This window comes from Fonsecaea nubica, assembly GCF_001646965.1.
Source record: "Fonsecaea nubica strain CBS 269.64 chromosome Unknown Scaff2, whole genome shotgun sequence".
Classification (NCBI taxonomy): Eukaryota; Fungi; Ascomycota; class Eurotiomycetes; order Chaetothyriales; family Herpotrichiellaceae; genus Fonsecaea; species Fonsecaea nubica.
This window is the reverse complement of record NW_019173675.1, coordinates 343,981-361,310: the sequence shown is the minus strand read 5'-3', so window position 1 is coordinate 361,310 and position 17,330 is coordinate 343,981. Positions and strand designations below refer to the sequence as shown.

Sequence of the window (17,330 nt, the reverse complement as noted above, 5' to 3'; positions counted from 1 at the left end):
GCAGCCTCGTCGCCTAGTGGCCAGGTGCCAGTCAGCCTCGTAGCCTTGCAGCGAGATGCGGAGTTCCGAGGTTTATCCGATGCGCTGAAATTGTTCGCCATGTGAGATTAACCACTTTGATGTTGCCATTTGGGATTCTCTGACCTGGTGCACACCTCAGCATGCCACCTGCTTTACGGCATTCGAGCCTCTTTCGATGGGGCCATTGCCCGCGAACCAGGTTCCGCTTCTTGTTGCACCACCATCGCTTCTTTGCGGCTGTGGCGAACGCATTGAGGTAGGTCTCTGGCCCCTATCCGCACCTCTGTACTGACCTCATTCAGGCCTTACGATGTCGTGGTCATCGGAGGTGGTCATGCAGGAACCGAAGCCAGTGCCGCCGCTGCCAGATCAGGTGCTCGTACAGCACTCGTCACTCCGTCATTGTCCAACTTGGGCGTCTGTTCCTGCAATCCTAGTTTTGGGGGGATAGGCAAGGGGACAATGATCCGAGAGATTGATGCGCTCGACGGAGTCGCGGGTCGCATAATCGATAAAGCTGGGATCCAATTTCGCATGCTGAACATCAAAAAGGGTCCTGCGGTCTGGGGGCCCCGAGCACAAATTGATCGAGACTTGTACAAGAGATATATGCGAGAAGAGATGTTGTCAACCCCAAACCTGAGCGTACTAGAGGGCAAAGTCGCCGATATCATCGTTTCAAGAGAGGGCATAGAGGCGGGCGACAAGATATCGCAGGGACGCATAACCGGGATTCGTCTGGAAAGTGGTCAAGTCATTCCTGCCTCCCATGTGGTCATCACCACGGGGACCTTTCTCGGCGGCGAGATTCATATTGGGCTGGAGGCTTATCCTTCTGGTCGAATGGGTGAGGCTGCAACCTTTGGCCTGAGTAAGTCTCTACGGAGCGCAGGCTTCACCTTGGGACGACTGAAGACTGGAACTCCTCCACGGCTGGACCGCGACACCATCGACTTCAGTGTTTTACAAGTGCAGCCAGGCGATTCACCGCCAACACCCTTTTCCTACCTAAACAATACTGTTGAGATTGGAGATGCCGGCCAATTGAATTGCTGGACCACCTACACCAACGAAGCGTCCCACGAGATTATCCGAGCCAATCTGGACAAATCAATTCATATTCGAGAAACGGTGAAGGGCCCTCGATATTGTCCGTCTCTGGAGTCCAAGATTATCAAATTCAAGGATAAGCAAAGGCACATGATTTGGTTGGAGCCCGAAGGCCTTGAGCCAAACAAAATCATCTACCCCAATGGCATCAGCATGACCGTGCCAGCCGACGCGCAGTACGCCATGCTGAGAACCGTCAAGGGCCTTGAGAATGTCAAAATGCTCCAACCTGGGTATGGCGTCGAGTATGACTATATTGACCCACGAAATCTATTCCCAACACTCGAGACAAAGCTCATAAAAGGGCTTTTCCTCGCAGGCCAAATCAACGGCACCACGGGTTACGAGGAAGCTGCCGCCCAGGGGATAGTGGCAGGCATAAATGCCGGCTTGTCCGCTCAAGGGAAAGGCCCATTCACTCTCTCCCGCGCCGAAGCATTCATCGGGATCTTGATCGATGACCTCATCACAAAGGGCGTGAGTGAACCGTACAGAATGTTCACAGCACGAAGTGAATACCGCATGAGCTGTCGCGCCGACAATGCGGATTTGCGTTTAACCGAGAAAGGTCGCATGGCCGGCGTTGTAGGCGACACGCGCTGGTCCCATTTTACGAGCACTCGAGACCAAATGGCAGAGTTGCAGAGAAAACTCGAAGAAGTTCGGTATCCAAGCCCGGAATGGGTGAAAATGGGATTCCCTTCACGAATCGACTCGAACCGTCGGAGCGCCTTTGACATGCTTCGCGTGACTGGCGTCGACATGAAGGGTATCTCAGAGCGCGTCCAAGCCCTCCCGTCCATCTCCCATTACTCACCCAAAATTCAGGACAGGGTACGAATTGAAAGCCTGTACGCTCCGTACATATCCTTTCAACAGAAAGCCGCGCAGTCATTTGAGAGAGACGAGGCTCTCGCTCTACCCGTGGACCTGGATTACGATTCAGTTTTCGGGTTGAGCATTGGTGAGAGGGAAGTGCTGAAGCTGGTGCGGCCGGCCAGTGTCGGGATGGCCAGAAGGATCGAGGGAGTAACGCCGAATGGGGCGCTGCGGCTGTTGAAGTATGCGAAGAGGAATGGCCGCACCAAGATTGCAGAGGATGAATTGATGCCTAAAAGCGATGGAGCTCCCGTTGAAGGATCTGTTGCTGTGTAAGATGAATTCCGGAGGTTTGTACGATATACAATCTTGAGTCGAGGATGGTTGCATAGCGGCGGCGTCATGAATGCTGGACACAGTGGCTTCTCTTGCCGGGCCAAATTTTTGAACCCTGTATCTTCTCCTGGTATATGTCATGTCTCGAGTCGCCTCTAGGTCGCAGTAGTTGACGAATACTTTAACATTGATTCCGCCCCTTACAAAGTACCTTGGAATCAAGTTGACGTCGAGGATGGAGACATACTGCTTAGTCATCGGTTTGCCATCAAAACCCTCGCACGTGAAACATCCTGTCAACATCTTGCGGCCACCCGTTTTTACCAGACGACACAACGATTCACGCCAAACAAGGCTGCATCCTACCATTGCTAGCCCTTGCGCGACACATACACAAACTCTGTTCGCCAACGAGCTTGACTATCTGTGCCACCTTAAGGTGTCCTTCCGCACGGCTCAAATAATTAATCAGGGGCCCGGAAAATCCATCTTCTCTCGTTTCCTCCCCTGTCCGTCTGGCTACTGCTTCCGCGCAGGTCGAGGATATTGAATGACCTTTTCCGCCGGACAGAATGTCCTGCCCATCGCAGGCTCGGTGATCTTCCGACCTACCGCCGCGATGAGTCGAGCTGCGGTGGCCAGACTGTCCGTTCACGGACCTCTTTCGTCGTCCGCCCAATGTGCGTCTCCGATCAGAATCGCCTCGAGGACTGGGAGGAGCGGTTATGGTATGCCACGAGGGGCGAACTGGTATCGAAGCGGTCACGAGATGCGGATAGCTGCTGGTCAAGAGAGCTCATTCTCAACTTCTGCGCCCGTATCGTCGCGAGGGACCAGGGTTGGACAAGCCAGAATTCCAGTCTCGCCTTCTCTCTCGGCTGTATCGAGGTATACATCCGCCCTCTCTTCCCTTGGTCTATTTTTTGTGGTCCCAAGTCAAGACCCGTCAGCCTTCAAATGCGCAAGTCAGCTGACGACATGGCGTGTTGAGCAGATCATGCCTGAAATCTCCAGAGCTCAGAAATTTGCAGAGCTTCCGTCCGACCAGCGTCATCGTTGGCCGACTGTCGGATCTACGAAGCTTCTCGACGACTTCCCCGGTATCGAGGCCTGATAAGCAGCACGACTCTAGCACCAAGTGAGTGATGCGATGTTTTTTTTCCTTCGCCGTTTCCCCCCCTTCTCTCTACGCTCTCGCGATTTTGGGAAATCCGTGTTGCCGTTGGCACGGAGCAAGCACCTTGTATTTTTTTTTTTTTTTTTTTCCTTTAAAAGAGGCAGCACAGGGGGTGCGAGCACTAGAAGCCCTTTACTTCTCCTGGGTTCTAGGAAGAAGAGCACATGTTCCCAGCAGTTGGTCGCACTCTCCACGGTTGAGTTCAGATGTATAGCCCTGTTTGGCCCAGGGGTAGTGATTCTATACGTCCCCACCTAAGAAACCCAGCGAGATGTACCCTTTTATTCGGAAATCTCTTGGGCAACGTCCCTTTTCTTGTCTTCCCAGCTTTGATTTGAATTCCAATAGCTTGCTCCCACTGACATGCCTCTTCCTCCCAGCGGCACCAAACCCTCGACGACCTCTCCACTCGCAGGCAGAAAACCCAGCACAACGACGCCGACGATCCTGCCTCCCCCACACCTCCCGCGATCCCTCGCGACCCAGACGCACGAGAACATCTACACGCTGCCGAACGCGCTGACGTTCTCGCGGCTCCTCGCGGCGCCCCTGGTCGGGTACTTCGTGCTGCAGCACGAGGCGCTGATGGCGCTGGGCCTGTTCGCGTACGCGGGCATCACGGACCTGGTGGACGGGTGGCTGGCGCGGCGATGGGACGCGCAGACGGTGGTCGGCACGGTCATCGACCCGATGGCGGACAAGATCCTGATGACGACGTGCGTGGTGACGCTGACGGCCAACGGCACGCTGCCGCTGTGGCTCGCCGTCGTCGTGCTGGGCCGCGACGTCGCCCTGGCCATCTCGGCCATCTACTTCCGCTGGATCTCCCTGCCCCCGCCCAAGACCTTCACCCGCTACTGGGACTTTTCCCTCCCCTCGGCCGAGGTCCACCCCACCGAGATCTCAAAGATCAACACCCTCCTGCAGCTCCTGCTGGTCGGCAACGCCATGCTGCTGCCCGTCCTGCCCGCGGCCTTCGTCGACGCCTGGAACCTCTGGGGCGTCATGGAAGGTTGGTACTACCTCGTCGCGAGCACGACCGTGTGGAGCGGCCTGAGCTACTTGGGCAATAAACAGGCCGTGAGGATTTTGACGAGCGAGGAACAAGCGCAGAAGTCGAAAACAACACAGGGATGAGAAGTGAGGGAGAGGAGAGGAGAGACTGTAGAGTTGGGGTTGTCCGTACATGGGAGAGCGAGAAGAGGGATGAAAGTAAGTAGTCCTTCGTCGTCATCATCATCATTATCGTCATAAACGGTAAGATCATATGTATTAGTTCGCACATCTGTGCTTGTACCATCACATTCCGTCAACGGACCTGTTCAGCCGGTATCAAGAACATCTTCTCCTAGCCGTACAACCATCTCAACTCAAAAGGTTCCATCCCTCCCTCTTCTGGTTTTTGTTTTGGCTGAGTGAACAGCGATATCCGCAGCTGTGGCGGCGCTATAGTATTGGTGACGGAGCTGCCTGGGGTTGGTGTTTTGTGTATGGCTCTGCATACAGCCCCAATCAGCATGCAGGGTTCCACCTGGTGCCTTTACCGTCCAGGAGTCCCTAGGCAGGCCACCACTCGACAACCCCTCCAGTAGAGCGCACGCCTTCCCAAGTGATGTCGTTGCGGATTTGAGCGTGTAGAGATAGATGTGCGTCTGTTTCAAATGACCTCGCTCAAAGTGACACTTTCTGTCTACAAGACGGGGGCGTCATCTCAGCTGCCTTCAAGCCAGCAGACTTCTCAAACGGCACATGCATGCACTCGGCGTCGAATGAACCCCTCGCTTCGCTGTACAATCTCTGTTGTATCGGCAAAGGACTGATCTGCATGCCGCCGCCAGCCGCAATGCTTGCATACAGTAGTCGACACCACGTACCGATAGGTCCATGCGGCTGAAAGCTCTGATATGGGTTCTCGGTGAATTCTCAAGGGTCACATAGGTTTGATGCGACGGAAAAGGGGATGGAGATCCCATCAGCGGGGTCGCTCGCGTCTTCTCACCTTCCCACTGCCCTGCCCAGTCTTTCTCTCGCTGACGCAGGACCCTGATCCGGCCAGCTACTCACCGCATCATCCACCTCTTCCAAGAACATTGTTGAATTAACCACGCTTGTTCCCCCTAGCACAACTCGCACGCCCGGCACTGAAGCATTGACCTGTGCTATCATCTTGGCTTCCTCATACGTGACGCCTCCCACCATAAAGACAATGATATCCTGGGGTTTATCTCTCGTGTGGTGTCCATCCACAAAGGGATATTGTAGTTCCTTTAGCCGGCCCTTGATGAGATTTTGGAGAGTGTTTTCCAGTCGTGGAGAGTGTTGGGTGTAGACGTTTTCAACACCCTTCAGGTTAAGATTGCGTCGAAATTGGCTGAATGGGGAGGAGCCGGACTCGAAAAGGTCTGTGAAGCCGATGGCTCCACCAACGGGAGCCGGTTGAAGACTGTGATGGTATGCGAGAAGCTTGGGGATGATGGAGATTTTGTATGCAGGCACGTCGGCTATCGACGTTAACAAGTCAAGGAGAACAGGGAGAGCGTTATTAGGATTGCGTTCGTAGCGAATGGCATAGAGCGCCACAAGGCGGATTTTATTGTCTGCGGGAATGCTCGGATTTTGAATGTGTTTCTGTAGTGTCCTCAAATCGGCGGCATGATTGTCGTTACACACCAGGCTTTGTTCTAATTCTGACACATCGAGCAATAGCTCGGCCGAGACTCGACGACTGAGTTCGCTGACCAAAGTGACGTGCTTGGAAACGTTGCCTGAAAGCTTTCGAAATTCTGGATAGTCTTCCACAAAGCGTTTCATATCAGCTATCGATTCGATCTGGGCAGTGGATTTCGTGCGGCTCTGATATTGGTCGACATATTCCTTGATATTCCCGCCAAGGTCACCAAAGTTCTGGTACATGTTTTTCTTGAAGAACGGATCTTGGTCCTGTGAGAGGACGATTTCCTTGAGTTCTGGACGAACATCAGGCACCGCACTCAGGTCGACTCGGCCGTTGTGAATGCCAAGTAATTCATGGACCTGAGCTTGATACGTCCACTGCGTGAGTAAAGGAGTGATTGGATCGTCTCTCCGGTCCAGGATCAACAAGAGTGGCGGAGTGTCGGTCTTGCGAAAGTCGAACAGCTGCTCCTCTTGAGTGATTTGATAGCGAATTTCGGTGGCTAGCTTCTTAGCCATAAGACTGTTCTTCTCGTACCGTATCAGCGGGTTCTTTTTGAGTGATAACAGAAGGGCAACCACCCCTTCGGTTGTCCTTTGCAAGGCATCGGTGTTCCAGACGTCTGGGCTGTGGCTCCATAGCCTCTGCTTGGGGAAACCCAGGTCCAGCGACATCAAGTCCGGATTGACCACAATATAATCTGCAAAGTATTCCTGGACTGCCTTTACCACCTCATGATCGTCCGCCTCTGCCAACCTCTCCAACGAGGACTTTTTTATAATATTGCTGAAGTAGATGTTATATTCACCATACTTGGGGTCGCGTAGTTCATCGATGAGGAACTGGATCGAATCTGGTGATGGACGGACAAAGCACAGACATCTAAGGTGACGCATGCGTTCGCGGGCAGGGTTATCGATTCTGTCAATGAGGTAGATCTGATACCGAAGGAGGGCGGATTGAGTGATTGCGGTGGATACGATGGGAACTGTCTCGGAGTCCAGCAGGAGAATTTTCATCTTTTGGCTTTGGGAAGCAGCAGCGCCTTCGCCAACTCCGGCAATCTTGGAGACATAGCCTGAGATGGCCGAGGCGACATCCATGTTGATTGTGTGATTCGGGTGGAGGGGTGGGTGTGTAGGCGGGCAGCACTGCAAGCTATCGGTACATGACAGTCATGCTGGGGTTAGGACAGAGCGGGACTAAAGCAGTCTCGAGTAGGACAAGAGGTCAAGAAGTCAGGGGGCCAGGACAGAGGTGCGTGTAATTGCGGTCTGTGTCTAGTGAACTCCTCGTGCACAAGTAGATCAGTGATCAGGGTCACGCAGAGCGAGCCTTGTCATGGTGCCAAAGTGACGACGAGGCTGCCACTCAATGAGCGCGTGGTGCCTGGCATGTGACCTGATTTGATGTCATCCATGTCCCCAAAAAAGTTTCCCCCCCACGTTTCCTCATCTCTGGTCATTTGTTGTCCCCAATACTTCCCTAGATTCCCTCGACAATGTCTGCTGTCTTCGACTGTCCACTGTCTCCCAGGCATCCGCTTGATCTTCTGTGCGTCGAATAAGAAGACTGAGAAATCAACAAAGATGCTGCCAGGGATAAACGTTCGTGAGTTGGGCTGTTCCATCATCCCTCCGTTCAGGAGAGCTTACTGACAATCCCATCCAGCCTTTGTGTGGCTCTCCAAGGCCATCGGGGCTTCTGTCGATGAGCTTAAGCTACTAGCGATCTTCCTAGCCTCATACCCGCTTGCAGCCGTCTTGAAACGACTTCCTGACGACAAGCGACAATGGAAGAACATATTCAGCGTGGCCATCACCCTCTTCTATCTGCTCGGCGTTTATGACCTTTGGGAGTGAGTCCTCCTTTATTACCAAGGATGTCAAGGCCATCTTTACTCTTCTATCATACCAAAGATAGAAAAGCTAAGAATACTTGCAGTGGAACGGTCACTCTCCTCATAGACGCAGTTGGCACCTACCTAATAGCATACTATGTTGATGGCTCGTTAATGCCATGGCTGGTATTTTGTTTTTTGATGGTTCGGTCTCCCTGAACCCCCAGGTTTTTTTACTTAGTTCTGACATTATTGCTCAGGGCCACATGTCAATCAGCCACATCGAACGACAAAGGATTGACGACCCAAGTCTCGTAGACATAACGGGCGGCCAAATGGTGTTGATCATGAAACTACATGGCTTCAGCTGGAACGTGCATGACGGGAGACTAAAGGGCGAACTGTTGACTGACAATCAGAAAGACCGTGCGGTATACAAGATGCCTAACCTGCTCGACTTTGCAGGCTATGTTTTCTTCTTTCCTTCCATTTTCACCGGGCCTGCATTTGAGGTAAGTTGGTCTCTGCTCATTTCAATGCTCAGAAACAAGACGGAGGATGGCTCTGAAAGAAACATAACTAATTAGTACCCTACGTTATGAAACTATAGTATGCCGACTACAGACGATGGCTCGACGGAAGCATATACGATTCGACGCCAGGTAGCAAAGCAACAGCACCCCCTACCAAGGGTAAACGGCGCATCCCGCACTCGACAATACCAGCGGTACGGAAAGCGATCGGGGGTCTCATCTGGATTGGTGCCTACCTTCAGTTTTCTCAGTGGTACAACGTCCCATTCTTCCTCTCGGACGAATACATGAAATACTCGTTCCCTTACCGGGTCTGGCTGCTCCAGATGCTTGGGTTCGCCTCGCGAACAAAGTACTACGGCGTGTGGTCGCTCACCGAAGGTGCCTGCATCATGGCCGGAATCAGCTACAATGGCATCGACGAGAAGACGGGCCAGGCGAAGTGGGACCACTTGGAGAACGTCAATCCTTGGGGGATTGAGACGGCACAGAACTCACGCGCGTACCTAGACAGCTGGAACAAAAACACCAATAAGTGGTTGCGAAACTACATCTACCTGCGCGTCACGCCCAAGGGCAAAAAACCAGGCTTCCGCGCCACATTGGCAACGTTCCTGACCTCGGCCCTGTGGCACGGCTTCTTCCCAGGCTACTACTTGACCTTTGTGCTGGCAGCGTTCATCCAAACGGTGGCCAAGAACTTCCGGCGTTATGTGCGGCCGTTTTTCCTGACGCCCGACGGGACCAAGCCGACGCAGTACAAGATCTACTACGACGTGCTAGGCTACGTGGCGACGCAGCTGGCGTTCTGCTTCACGACGGCGCCGTTTGTGGTGCTGGGCTTCAACGACTCGCTCAAGATCTGGGCGCGCGTGTACTTTTACACAGTTATTGGGGTGGCGGCGTCGTTGGCCTTCTTCGCGTCGCCGGCCAAGCGCGCCCTGACCAAGCGTCTGGACAAACGCAACCACCCGTACCTGCGCAAAACCATCGCCGAGGAGACTCAGTACCCACCGACGCTAGGCCTGCCCAACGACCCAATTCGCGAGATCGACGAAGCCATCGACGAGATCCGCGCCGACATCGAGACCCGCCGGCGCCGCGGCAGCATGGTGACCATGCCCAGCGGCGAGAGCCTCAAGAACGCCATTGAGCTCAAGCTCGGCCGCAAGCTCGAGATGCCCGAGTGGAAGCTGCCCCAGGTCTTTGGTGGTGATCATCAGCAGCAGCAGAATGTCACAATGGACAAGGCTCAGGCGAGGCAAATTGCCAAAGCGGCCGCAGCGGCGACAGCAGAAGGGAAAAAAGAGAAATGAAATTTACGGCCAGTCAAAGGGTTCAACAATACGGTCCAACGATACTAGTTGGAATGAATGAATTTTTTCGTCAGTCGATTTCTCGAGCACCAATCAATCACTCGGCGGATTTGGGAGAGATTGGCGTGCTGCGTTCCTTGTAGGCGCAGGCGAGCAACTGGTTTATCACCTCTATTACAGCGGAGCTTTCAAGATATTTGTCTACACGAGTAATACAATGCAAGGCAATATAATGCATCATGCATCATGAACTATGAACCACGGATGATGGATGATGGATATTAGTGGATGCGGATGCCGCGTGCTATACTCCATACTCCATACTGCATACATACGTACAGTACATACATACCCCCTGGCCCTTAGTCCCTATCCGCCTAGGTAGGTAGGTGGGTAGGTAGGTAGATAAGGAACATACCGAGTACTCCTTACTCGGCTCAGCCTTGCTGGGCTGAACAGACCGGACTTGCACTGTACCGTACCGTACCGGACTAAACAGTACGACTCGACCCGATATAATCATGGCACATACATACATACATACATACAATACATATCTGCATAGGTAGGTACCTAGGTACAGTAGATGACCGTAGATCGGGTCCATGTACAAGAACATGTAAGTCCTCGGTACATAAGCACGTACATACATTCTCGGCACCGAGTGTGGAAATGCCTGGGGGGGAAAGATGGCAGGTAGATAGGTATGTAGGTACGCCTATCCACATGTGGGCGGCACTCCAACAAATGCAAGTACAAATACAAGCATAAGGCTCGCTCGGTACTTGTAGAACCAGCCGAGAAAATCATATCCAAAAAGCTTCTCGTACAAAGACCCATCTGCATATCTGTGTATACCTCGTATATCTGCACATCCCATCCACCAACTTGTCCCTACTCGTTCTATCTGTCTATTTTGCCTTTTTTTCCCCTTGGCTGCTTATGTATGTAGCTTACTATCCCCAGTACATATGTACTTGGAGGTGTCTACCTAGGTAGGCAGGTAGGTAGGGTGCTACGTAGCGAGTACCATAATACCTAGTAGTAGTGATTAATTTACCTAGTTCAGCGTACCGCGCGCGTCCTTGTTTCCTTGTGCGGTCACATCGGTCGCTTCCTTGCCCGCTCGCCCCTTCGTCCATCTTCTGTCTTCCGCCTTCTGCCTTCTGCCTTCTGCCTAGTTCCCTCGGAAAGTGGCTGATTCGATTTGCAGTCGCCGTGGCCCCCATGGCGGCCGTGGGCCCCGTGGCCCGTGACCGGGCGATAAAAGAAAATACTCGGTACAGATCTCGACATCCCTGTTCGCTTGTGGACTGCAGAATTCGGACGGATGAAAGTATAACCTGATCGCTAACTTATAATTTTCCGGGTGGAGCATTCCCCGTTTTCGAAGCTGTAGGGTACCTGTACAAGAAGTCGTTGTGATAGTTAACTGGGGTTGTGGGAAAGACACGGTCTCCGGTGTTTATCGGCCCCAAAAGCCTACGCAAATCAACAAGACAATCGAGAGAGGACTCGGCCAAAAAGCTCGAGACGGCAAATGGGGAGGGGAACAGCATAACGAGACAAAGTGTCTGTGAAAAGGAGGCCGCACACACAGCAGCGCCATGAGAAGAACGCAACTCAGGAGGACTCGAACAGATGATCAGTGCGTAAGCTTAGGCGCTCAGCCTTGAATTCTGAAACTGATGGGAATATCCTCTACCAAGACAGGTAACCTGTCCAGGTCCAGTTATGATCGTCTTCTTGTGTTGGACACTCTGCTTTGGCGAAAATGCCTCTGTGGTCTCTTCCTGGGTTAGAATCTCGACCACCGCCTTCAGCTCCCGGGGGATCGATCAATCCAAGAGAGAATATGCGGTTGGGACACCTTGATTTGTGCAATAATGCACTGACTGACATGGACACCATCGAGAGGATTGCATTTTGCTTGAGCTCGATCCACAGTGTAACTGACAAGAGATAGCTCATAGGCTTATCTGTTGGATCAAGTTGTCGATCGAGAATATTAGGGCATAAAATAAAAATAATGGGTTGCATAATGTGAATAATAACGATTTGGTTTCCCTGCCAGCAGGCAGTTAGGACAAGACACACGTTTCAAAGCACAAAGAGCAAAAGAATAGCGCAGCAAAGCGTGGGGTGGTGCCCCCAGTGTTTGCTGAACAGAAACTCATTATAAAGCACCTCGTTCGTCTGATCATGGTGGATCTTTCCAGTTCCAGTGCTTCAGATCACAAGGGCCAGCTCAGGGCCTCAGGCCGATCACTGCCACGGTGGGTGTATCAGGAGTGAAGCGATACACATCAGGTAAACGATGCCACTGGCACCATTCATGTGCAACAAGTCATCGTCTTTCTGAGATCTTGCAGAGTCTTGCAAGACACAGCTTGTGTGAGACAGAAAACTTGAATAGTCCTGTTGTGGACATCCGGCAAGGAGAAAGGAAAGGGGTCACGAAAGTTTGGCCGAATCTGAGGCTAGAGCACAAGTGAAACCCACGAGAGAAGAGAGAGGGCCCAAGCTGGCAAAAGGCGCCGAGTGTCTGCCAGCCCGAAGCTGACAACGCATGGGGACTTGGTCTGCGGAATACCTTATAGGCACATCCTGCGAGCAGTCCAAGGATTCAGTGCTTAGCCTTCTCGGTTTGACTTCAAGAGCTAGGGGAAGCGAGATCCAGAGATGTCCTTGGGACCTTGTAGTTCTGGTGCTCTTGTCTCTGTCTCTTGCCCAGTTGCCTAACCGAGAATGGTTTCAGAAAGTTGTAGCAAAGAACGAGGGCACGAGGACAAGGCCAAGCGAACAGAAACATTCAGCGTCGCCTAGAGTTGCTGGTGACTGTGGTATTGCAGCGACGCCTTCTCTTGCGGTGCAGGTGACCCAGATGGAGAGGCCTAGATCAGTCGCTGACTATGCTCGTTCTTGTGCAGATAAGCTTCGCCTGGAGCTGCTCTCAGATGCTGTGGAAGCCAGACGACAGATACGGCAGACTCTTGCTTGGTACGTGGACACCTTGAAGCTCAGGGGACAGTGACTAACCGAAACCCACCAGCTGGTGGCTGTTGGTCCCCCGGATCCTCGATGAGGTTGCTCAGGAGTGCCGGGAATGTTGAATCTGCGCATGCATTGGACTCCGCTCTTCGAAGAAAAGCAATCATCACAGACCCAGAGCACCGACCACTCAATGTCGTGGCTACCTCTTGCCTCCAGGGCACGTCGCACCAGACAAGGGCAATCTTGTCAGGTCAGATGTCGCAGGCGGAGACTTCTCGGTTGCCAATCCAACGTCTCCAAGGACAGACTGGGAAGGTCAGGAGCAGGAAGGCATTTACCAGAGCACGAAAAGTGGCGCCCGGAAGATGTGGCTCGCAGGCTGGCTCAGAATGCCCCATATTGTTGCGACTATGAATGGCAGCAGCATGACTTAGACTTTGAGCTCTTTCTCCCCGGCACCATTGGCATGCTTGGGGAGTGGTTGTACAGTAGTAATGGCGCAATGGAGCAATGGCGACGGATCTCCACATTGCTCGACACCTCGGTGATTCATGCGGCCAGCATCCTCTTCTCGCACCCGTCTGTTTTTCTCAAACTTGATTCCTTGCTTGCTATTATTGGGGGATGTGGTCCTCCTCTTGTGCTCGTGTCTCCTCTCCCAGAACGCTGAGTCGAGTGGACAGACTCTTGTGCAGATCTCGGAGGCGATGGGCTAATAATCATTGTCTAGGACTTGTCTAAGACTTGCCTCGGTCGAGGAGTATCCGTCTGTTCAATTGTGTCCAAGTCAGAAGTCCCTTGTTTGTTGTCGTAGACGAGATCTCGCTTGAACCCGACCAAGCTGAGGGTGGATGTTTCGAGTGGCGAGTTGGCGTGAGACGCCAGCTGACCTTTCGCCAATCATCTCTGCTCCTCGGCGGTGTGATTCCTTTTGATGTAATGGAGACTGTAACATCAATAGATCAGCATCGGTCCAGCGCAGGCGCAGATGCTTGCAACAGCACCCCAGTGATATCTTGTGACTGGACATAGAAGGAGTGGTGGGACAGAGTGATTGCCGGCAGATACTCACATTACAAGGAAGCGCTGGTCTGGCATACCTGGTTGAAGGCCAAAAGGACGGGCCACGGTCGAAATTCTCAATTCTGGCTCTCTGCAAGTGGGAGGATAGGGCTTCCGCTTTGAGTTGAAGGATGATATAATAACTCCTCCTCGTGGAAAGTTATTTGGAGAGAAGAATTTGTTCGCGCGGCTCGAGCCCACAACGGCGTCGACGATGGACCTTGTAGTCGAAGGTGTAGGTACCGCAGAGTGTGAGCTTATTGATGGTGTTTATCTCGAACTTAGTCGTTGCTCCCGACTAACTGTACAAATTGGCTTCACCTTGCCGGTAGATCCAACTCGCAAAAGTCTGAATAAAGTCTGAACAAGTGCCTTGGAACATGTTTAAATAAGACGAAGGGTATTCCTCTGAGCAATTCTCGAGGCATCGAAATTCGAAATAGCAAGCTCGTTGTAACGACAGACAGCATTTGCCTCCCACACCCATCATGACATGTACAGAGCAGAAACACAGCTACAGAAACAGATATGCCTCCCTCGAACTTTTTTTTCCTCGTCGAGTTCAATGAACCTCCTGGTGGCCGTGTCATTCATTAACCTCCCTCCTCGCCCTCCTACACCCCCGCCCTCGTTGTTCCCAATTGACAAATTTGAACTTCACAATTTTCCACCACGGCGTTTCTGTTCCAACCCTTTTCCCTTCGATCTCTGCATGTTCAAACCGTTTCAACTCCGATCCAAGCAATATGGAACCCCCTGAAGTCGCGAATAACCGGTCCCGGTGTCCTTCCTCCTTCCTGCCGCAGAGCCAGGATCCAACTCACAACACCTGAGATTGACCTGGCGATGCTCAAGACCGATTCTAACGGATCCACACAATTTTTTTGACGAAGAGCTGGATAACTGCAATACTTGTCATGAACATATACTCGGATCTTTGACACGAAATCAATAACTCGCAAAACGGACTGTAACACGGCCAGTGCATGAGAAAGAAGATATTAAATGCTGACTTGCGCAGATTTAAGCAAGACGATATTGTTGCTCATCAACCTCCACCACAAAGATACTCCATGACCAAGGCGAACCCACCAAGACGCGATAACCATCTCCTTTCATACTCCTCCCAAAATAGCGAGGGCAGTTGACTGGTACACACATATTCCCTCATTGGGCTCGTTCTCTTTCGACGTTCACTGCGTTACGGGCATGCTCAGGCTCCGTCAAGGACGTGACCCGATAGTATATGAAAAGCGAGGATCTGACAGAAGCCGTGGTGCCACCATCGCGGGAGAACAACCCCAGTCGTTGGCGGCCACAACAGGTGCCAGAACCCCTGATCCAATCTATGGGTTGTGAGCCTGTCCTGCCCACTGAGGATACTGCGGTTGGGGGATAGCCTGACTGGCCGTGTCGGGATAGTACGGCGTCCGTGGGCTTTGATACATTGGAGGTGGCTGCGGTGCCGAATCCCTGCGATCCTCGTACTTCACTTGCGTGGGTGAGGGCTGACTCTGCCGGCTCTGGTCCATCTGAGCACCGTTACCATGCGTCACTGCGTATGGGCTCGGCCGATATGGCACAGCTGCTCGAGAGTCCATTGAGACTGGGCTCAACGTGTTGACTGGCCTCTGCATACTCATGGGCGGGTACATGGCCGACTGCGCCTGGGAGCGGTCCGACATGATTGGAGCCATGGTGGTTGGCGTGGCAGGAATTGATTTTGATGATGGAGGAATTGAGCTGTTCAAGGACTCATAGCTTCGATTGTACCCCGTTTGGTCGTACTGGCCATAGTCGTTTCGTTGTGCTTGCATATGGGATGCTGTCACTGGGGATTGTATGTAGCCCGTGGACATGGAAGGGACCGCCATAGAGTATTGGGGTGGGTTAGGCTGTTGAGCCATAGGAGGGTAGCCCGGTGGCATGTAGTATGGCTGAGGGTATCCGCCTGCATTCACGCGATATGCGTACGAGTTATGAGCTCCGTCCACCTCGTCAACATCCTCGATGGGAGCTCGAAAGCTTTGTCTCGAGGTTAGCTCAGACCGTGGACGGATGTATTGCAAATTCTCTGTCTGCGATGGTGTCCGCAACTGATTGGCAAGGACGTCGTTCACATGGTAGTACGAGACCAGGTGATGCGTAACGCCTTGAACCGTGACACTCATTGTCTTCTTGACCAAGCCATCTTGTTTGAAGCCGTAGGAATCCACCAACGAACCTATCAGCTGTCTTTCCACGTCGGTTGAGGCGCTGCGATCGGAATTGTAGCTGCCAGATTGACCATCTGAGAATGAGCCCCCCTCTGATCTAGCATACGGTTCACCGGGTCGGCTTGGACGTCTCTGTTGCTTCTTCATGGCTCTCTTCTTCTCTCCCGGTGGAAATGGTTTGTCGAGTTCTCGATAGACGAGAAAATTCCCGAGGATTCTGCTGGGGCTCCATGTGACCCCATCCGTCCACCTTTTGATTCCTGATGCATTTTCTTCATAAATGAAGACGCAGCCGCTTCTGATCAGATTGCTTCGTTCTCGATCGTGCGGTCGCCTAGGTACATGTGAAAGGTGCCCTTGCAGGCAAGCCTCGAAGAGAATAAGGGCGTCTTGCGTGGTGGCTACATGGCCTTGGAAGGTTGGCTGTAGCGCTGCTCCGCCAGAAGACATGGCGGGACGTGTGTGGCGTATCGGCGCAATGGTGGGCAAGTGTCTCTGAGCAAAAGTGTTATGAGGCTGAGTTTCCGTTTCTTGAGGCTCTAATCTTAAAAGGACTGCCGGGAAGAAGAAGTTTCATGCGACGTTCAAGAAAGCCGTTCAGGAGAGGTAAAATTCTGGAGTTCTGAGTTAGGTTGAGAAAGGATATGAGTTGTCGACCCAAGTAGAAGGCACTTGTTTCGTCGGCTACCACGCTTGTGAAAAGCAATTTTCGCGCGGAATCCTTGCTCTGGGGTTGTGCTCTGACTTCGCTGGGCAGAGTTGTAAGACAGTAATGTAGGAGAGCAGTGTGGTCAGCCTCAAAACAGGTTGATGATAGGAAATGCGTATCAGTGTGTGGGTCTCTTTGGGACTGCACTGTAGAAAAATGCGCAGATGCTGAAGTTCAACTTGGAAAAGGTCGAAGTGAATAAATTGCCTTCTGCAATGTTCAAAGCTCCAGCGTATTGAGGGTTTGGTGTGGTTCAACCGCAGTGGCTGGTCTTGTCAACCAAGAGGTAAATGATGGATAGCCAGTAAGTGGCGAGTTCCGGACGTGTATTGAGCTTAACACAAGGCTGAAGTTGGGATAAGCGAGTAATTGGCCGTCCAAGAAGTTGATGCTTTGTGACTGAGAAGAGATCTGTGATGGTTTATGGTGGGTTGGTGGAGGATCTGTAGTTCTTTGAGTCTTGTTGAGGCTCGAACTCCTGGGGTTGAAAGCCTCAGTTTAACTTCACGCCAGTTCGCGGTGA

At 52.4% G+C, this 17,330-nt stretch overlaps 5 protein-coding genes and 1 non-coding gene across 6 annotated transcripts; 4 read left to right on the top strand and 2 right to left on the bottom strand.

Moving 5' to 3' along the window:
• Positions 1-161: 161 nt before the first annotated feature.
• AYO20_00554 (tRNA uridine 5-carboxymethylaminomethyl modification enzyme GidA) lies at positions 162-2,286 on the top strand (the record flags this gene model as incomplete). Its single annotated transcript, XM_022638863.1, has 2 exons — positions 162-277; positions 324-2,286. The coding sequence occupies 2 exons, from the start codon at positions 162-164 to the stop codon at positions 2,284-2,286; spliced, it is 2,079 nt and encodes a 692-aa protein (XP_022505146.1).
• A 1,540-nt stretch (positions 2,287-3,826) lies between these two features.
• On the top strand, positions 3,827-4,600 carry AYO20_00553 (hypothetical protein; the record flags this gene model as incomplete). The annotated part of the gene is made up of 1 exon (XM_022638862.1): positions 3,827-4,600. One exon carries the CDS (start codon positions 3,827-3,829, stop codon positions 4,598-4,600), a length of 774 nt encoding a protein of 257 aa, XP_022505145.1.
• An 858-nt stretch (positions 4,601-5,458) lies between these two features.
• Positions 5,459-7,240, bottom strand: AYO20_00552 (hypothetical protein; the record flags this gene model as incomplete). Its single annotated transcript, XM_022638861.1, has 1 exon — positions 5,459-7,240. One exon carries the CDS (start codon positions 7,238-7,240, stop codon positions 5,459-5,461), a length of 1,782 nt encoding a protein of 593 aa, XP_022505144.1.
• A 486-nt stretch (positions 7,241-7,726) lies between these two features.
• On the top strand, positions 7,727-9,826 carry AYO20_00551 (hypothetical protein; the record flags this gene model as incomplete). Its single annotated transcript, XM_022638860.1, has 5 exons — positions 7,727-7,748; positions 7,809-7,995; positions 8,082-8,163; positions 8,238-8,489; positions 8,588-9,826. The coding sequence occupies 5 exons, from the start codon at positions 7,727-7,729 to the stop codon at positions 9,824-9,826; spliced, it is 1,782 nt and encodes a 593-aa protein (XP_022505143.1).
• A 5,402-nt stretch (positions 9,827-15,228) lies between these two features.
• AYO20_00550 (hypothetical protein) lies at positions 15,229-16,548 on the bottom strand (the record flags this gene model as incomplete). Its single annotated transcript, XM_022638859.1, has 1 exon — positions 15,229-16,548. One exon carries the CDS (start codon positions 16,546-16,548, stop codon positions 15,229-15,231), a length of 1,320 nt encoding a protein of 439 aa, XP_022505142.1.
• Positions 16,549-17,232: 684 nt separating this feature from the next.
• Positions 17,233-17,311, top strand: AYO20_00549. Its single transcript has one exon. It is a non-coding gene; the product is annotated as a tRNA-Asn (tRNA).
• The last annotated feature ends 19 nt before the right edge of the window (positions 17,312-17,330 follow it).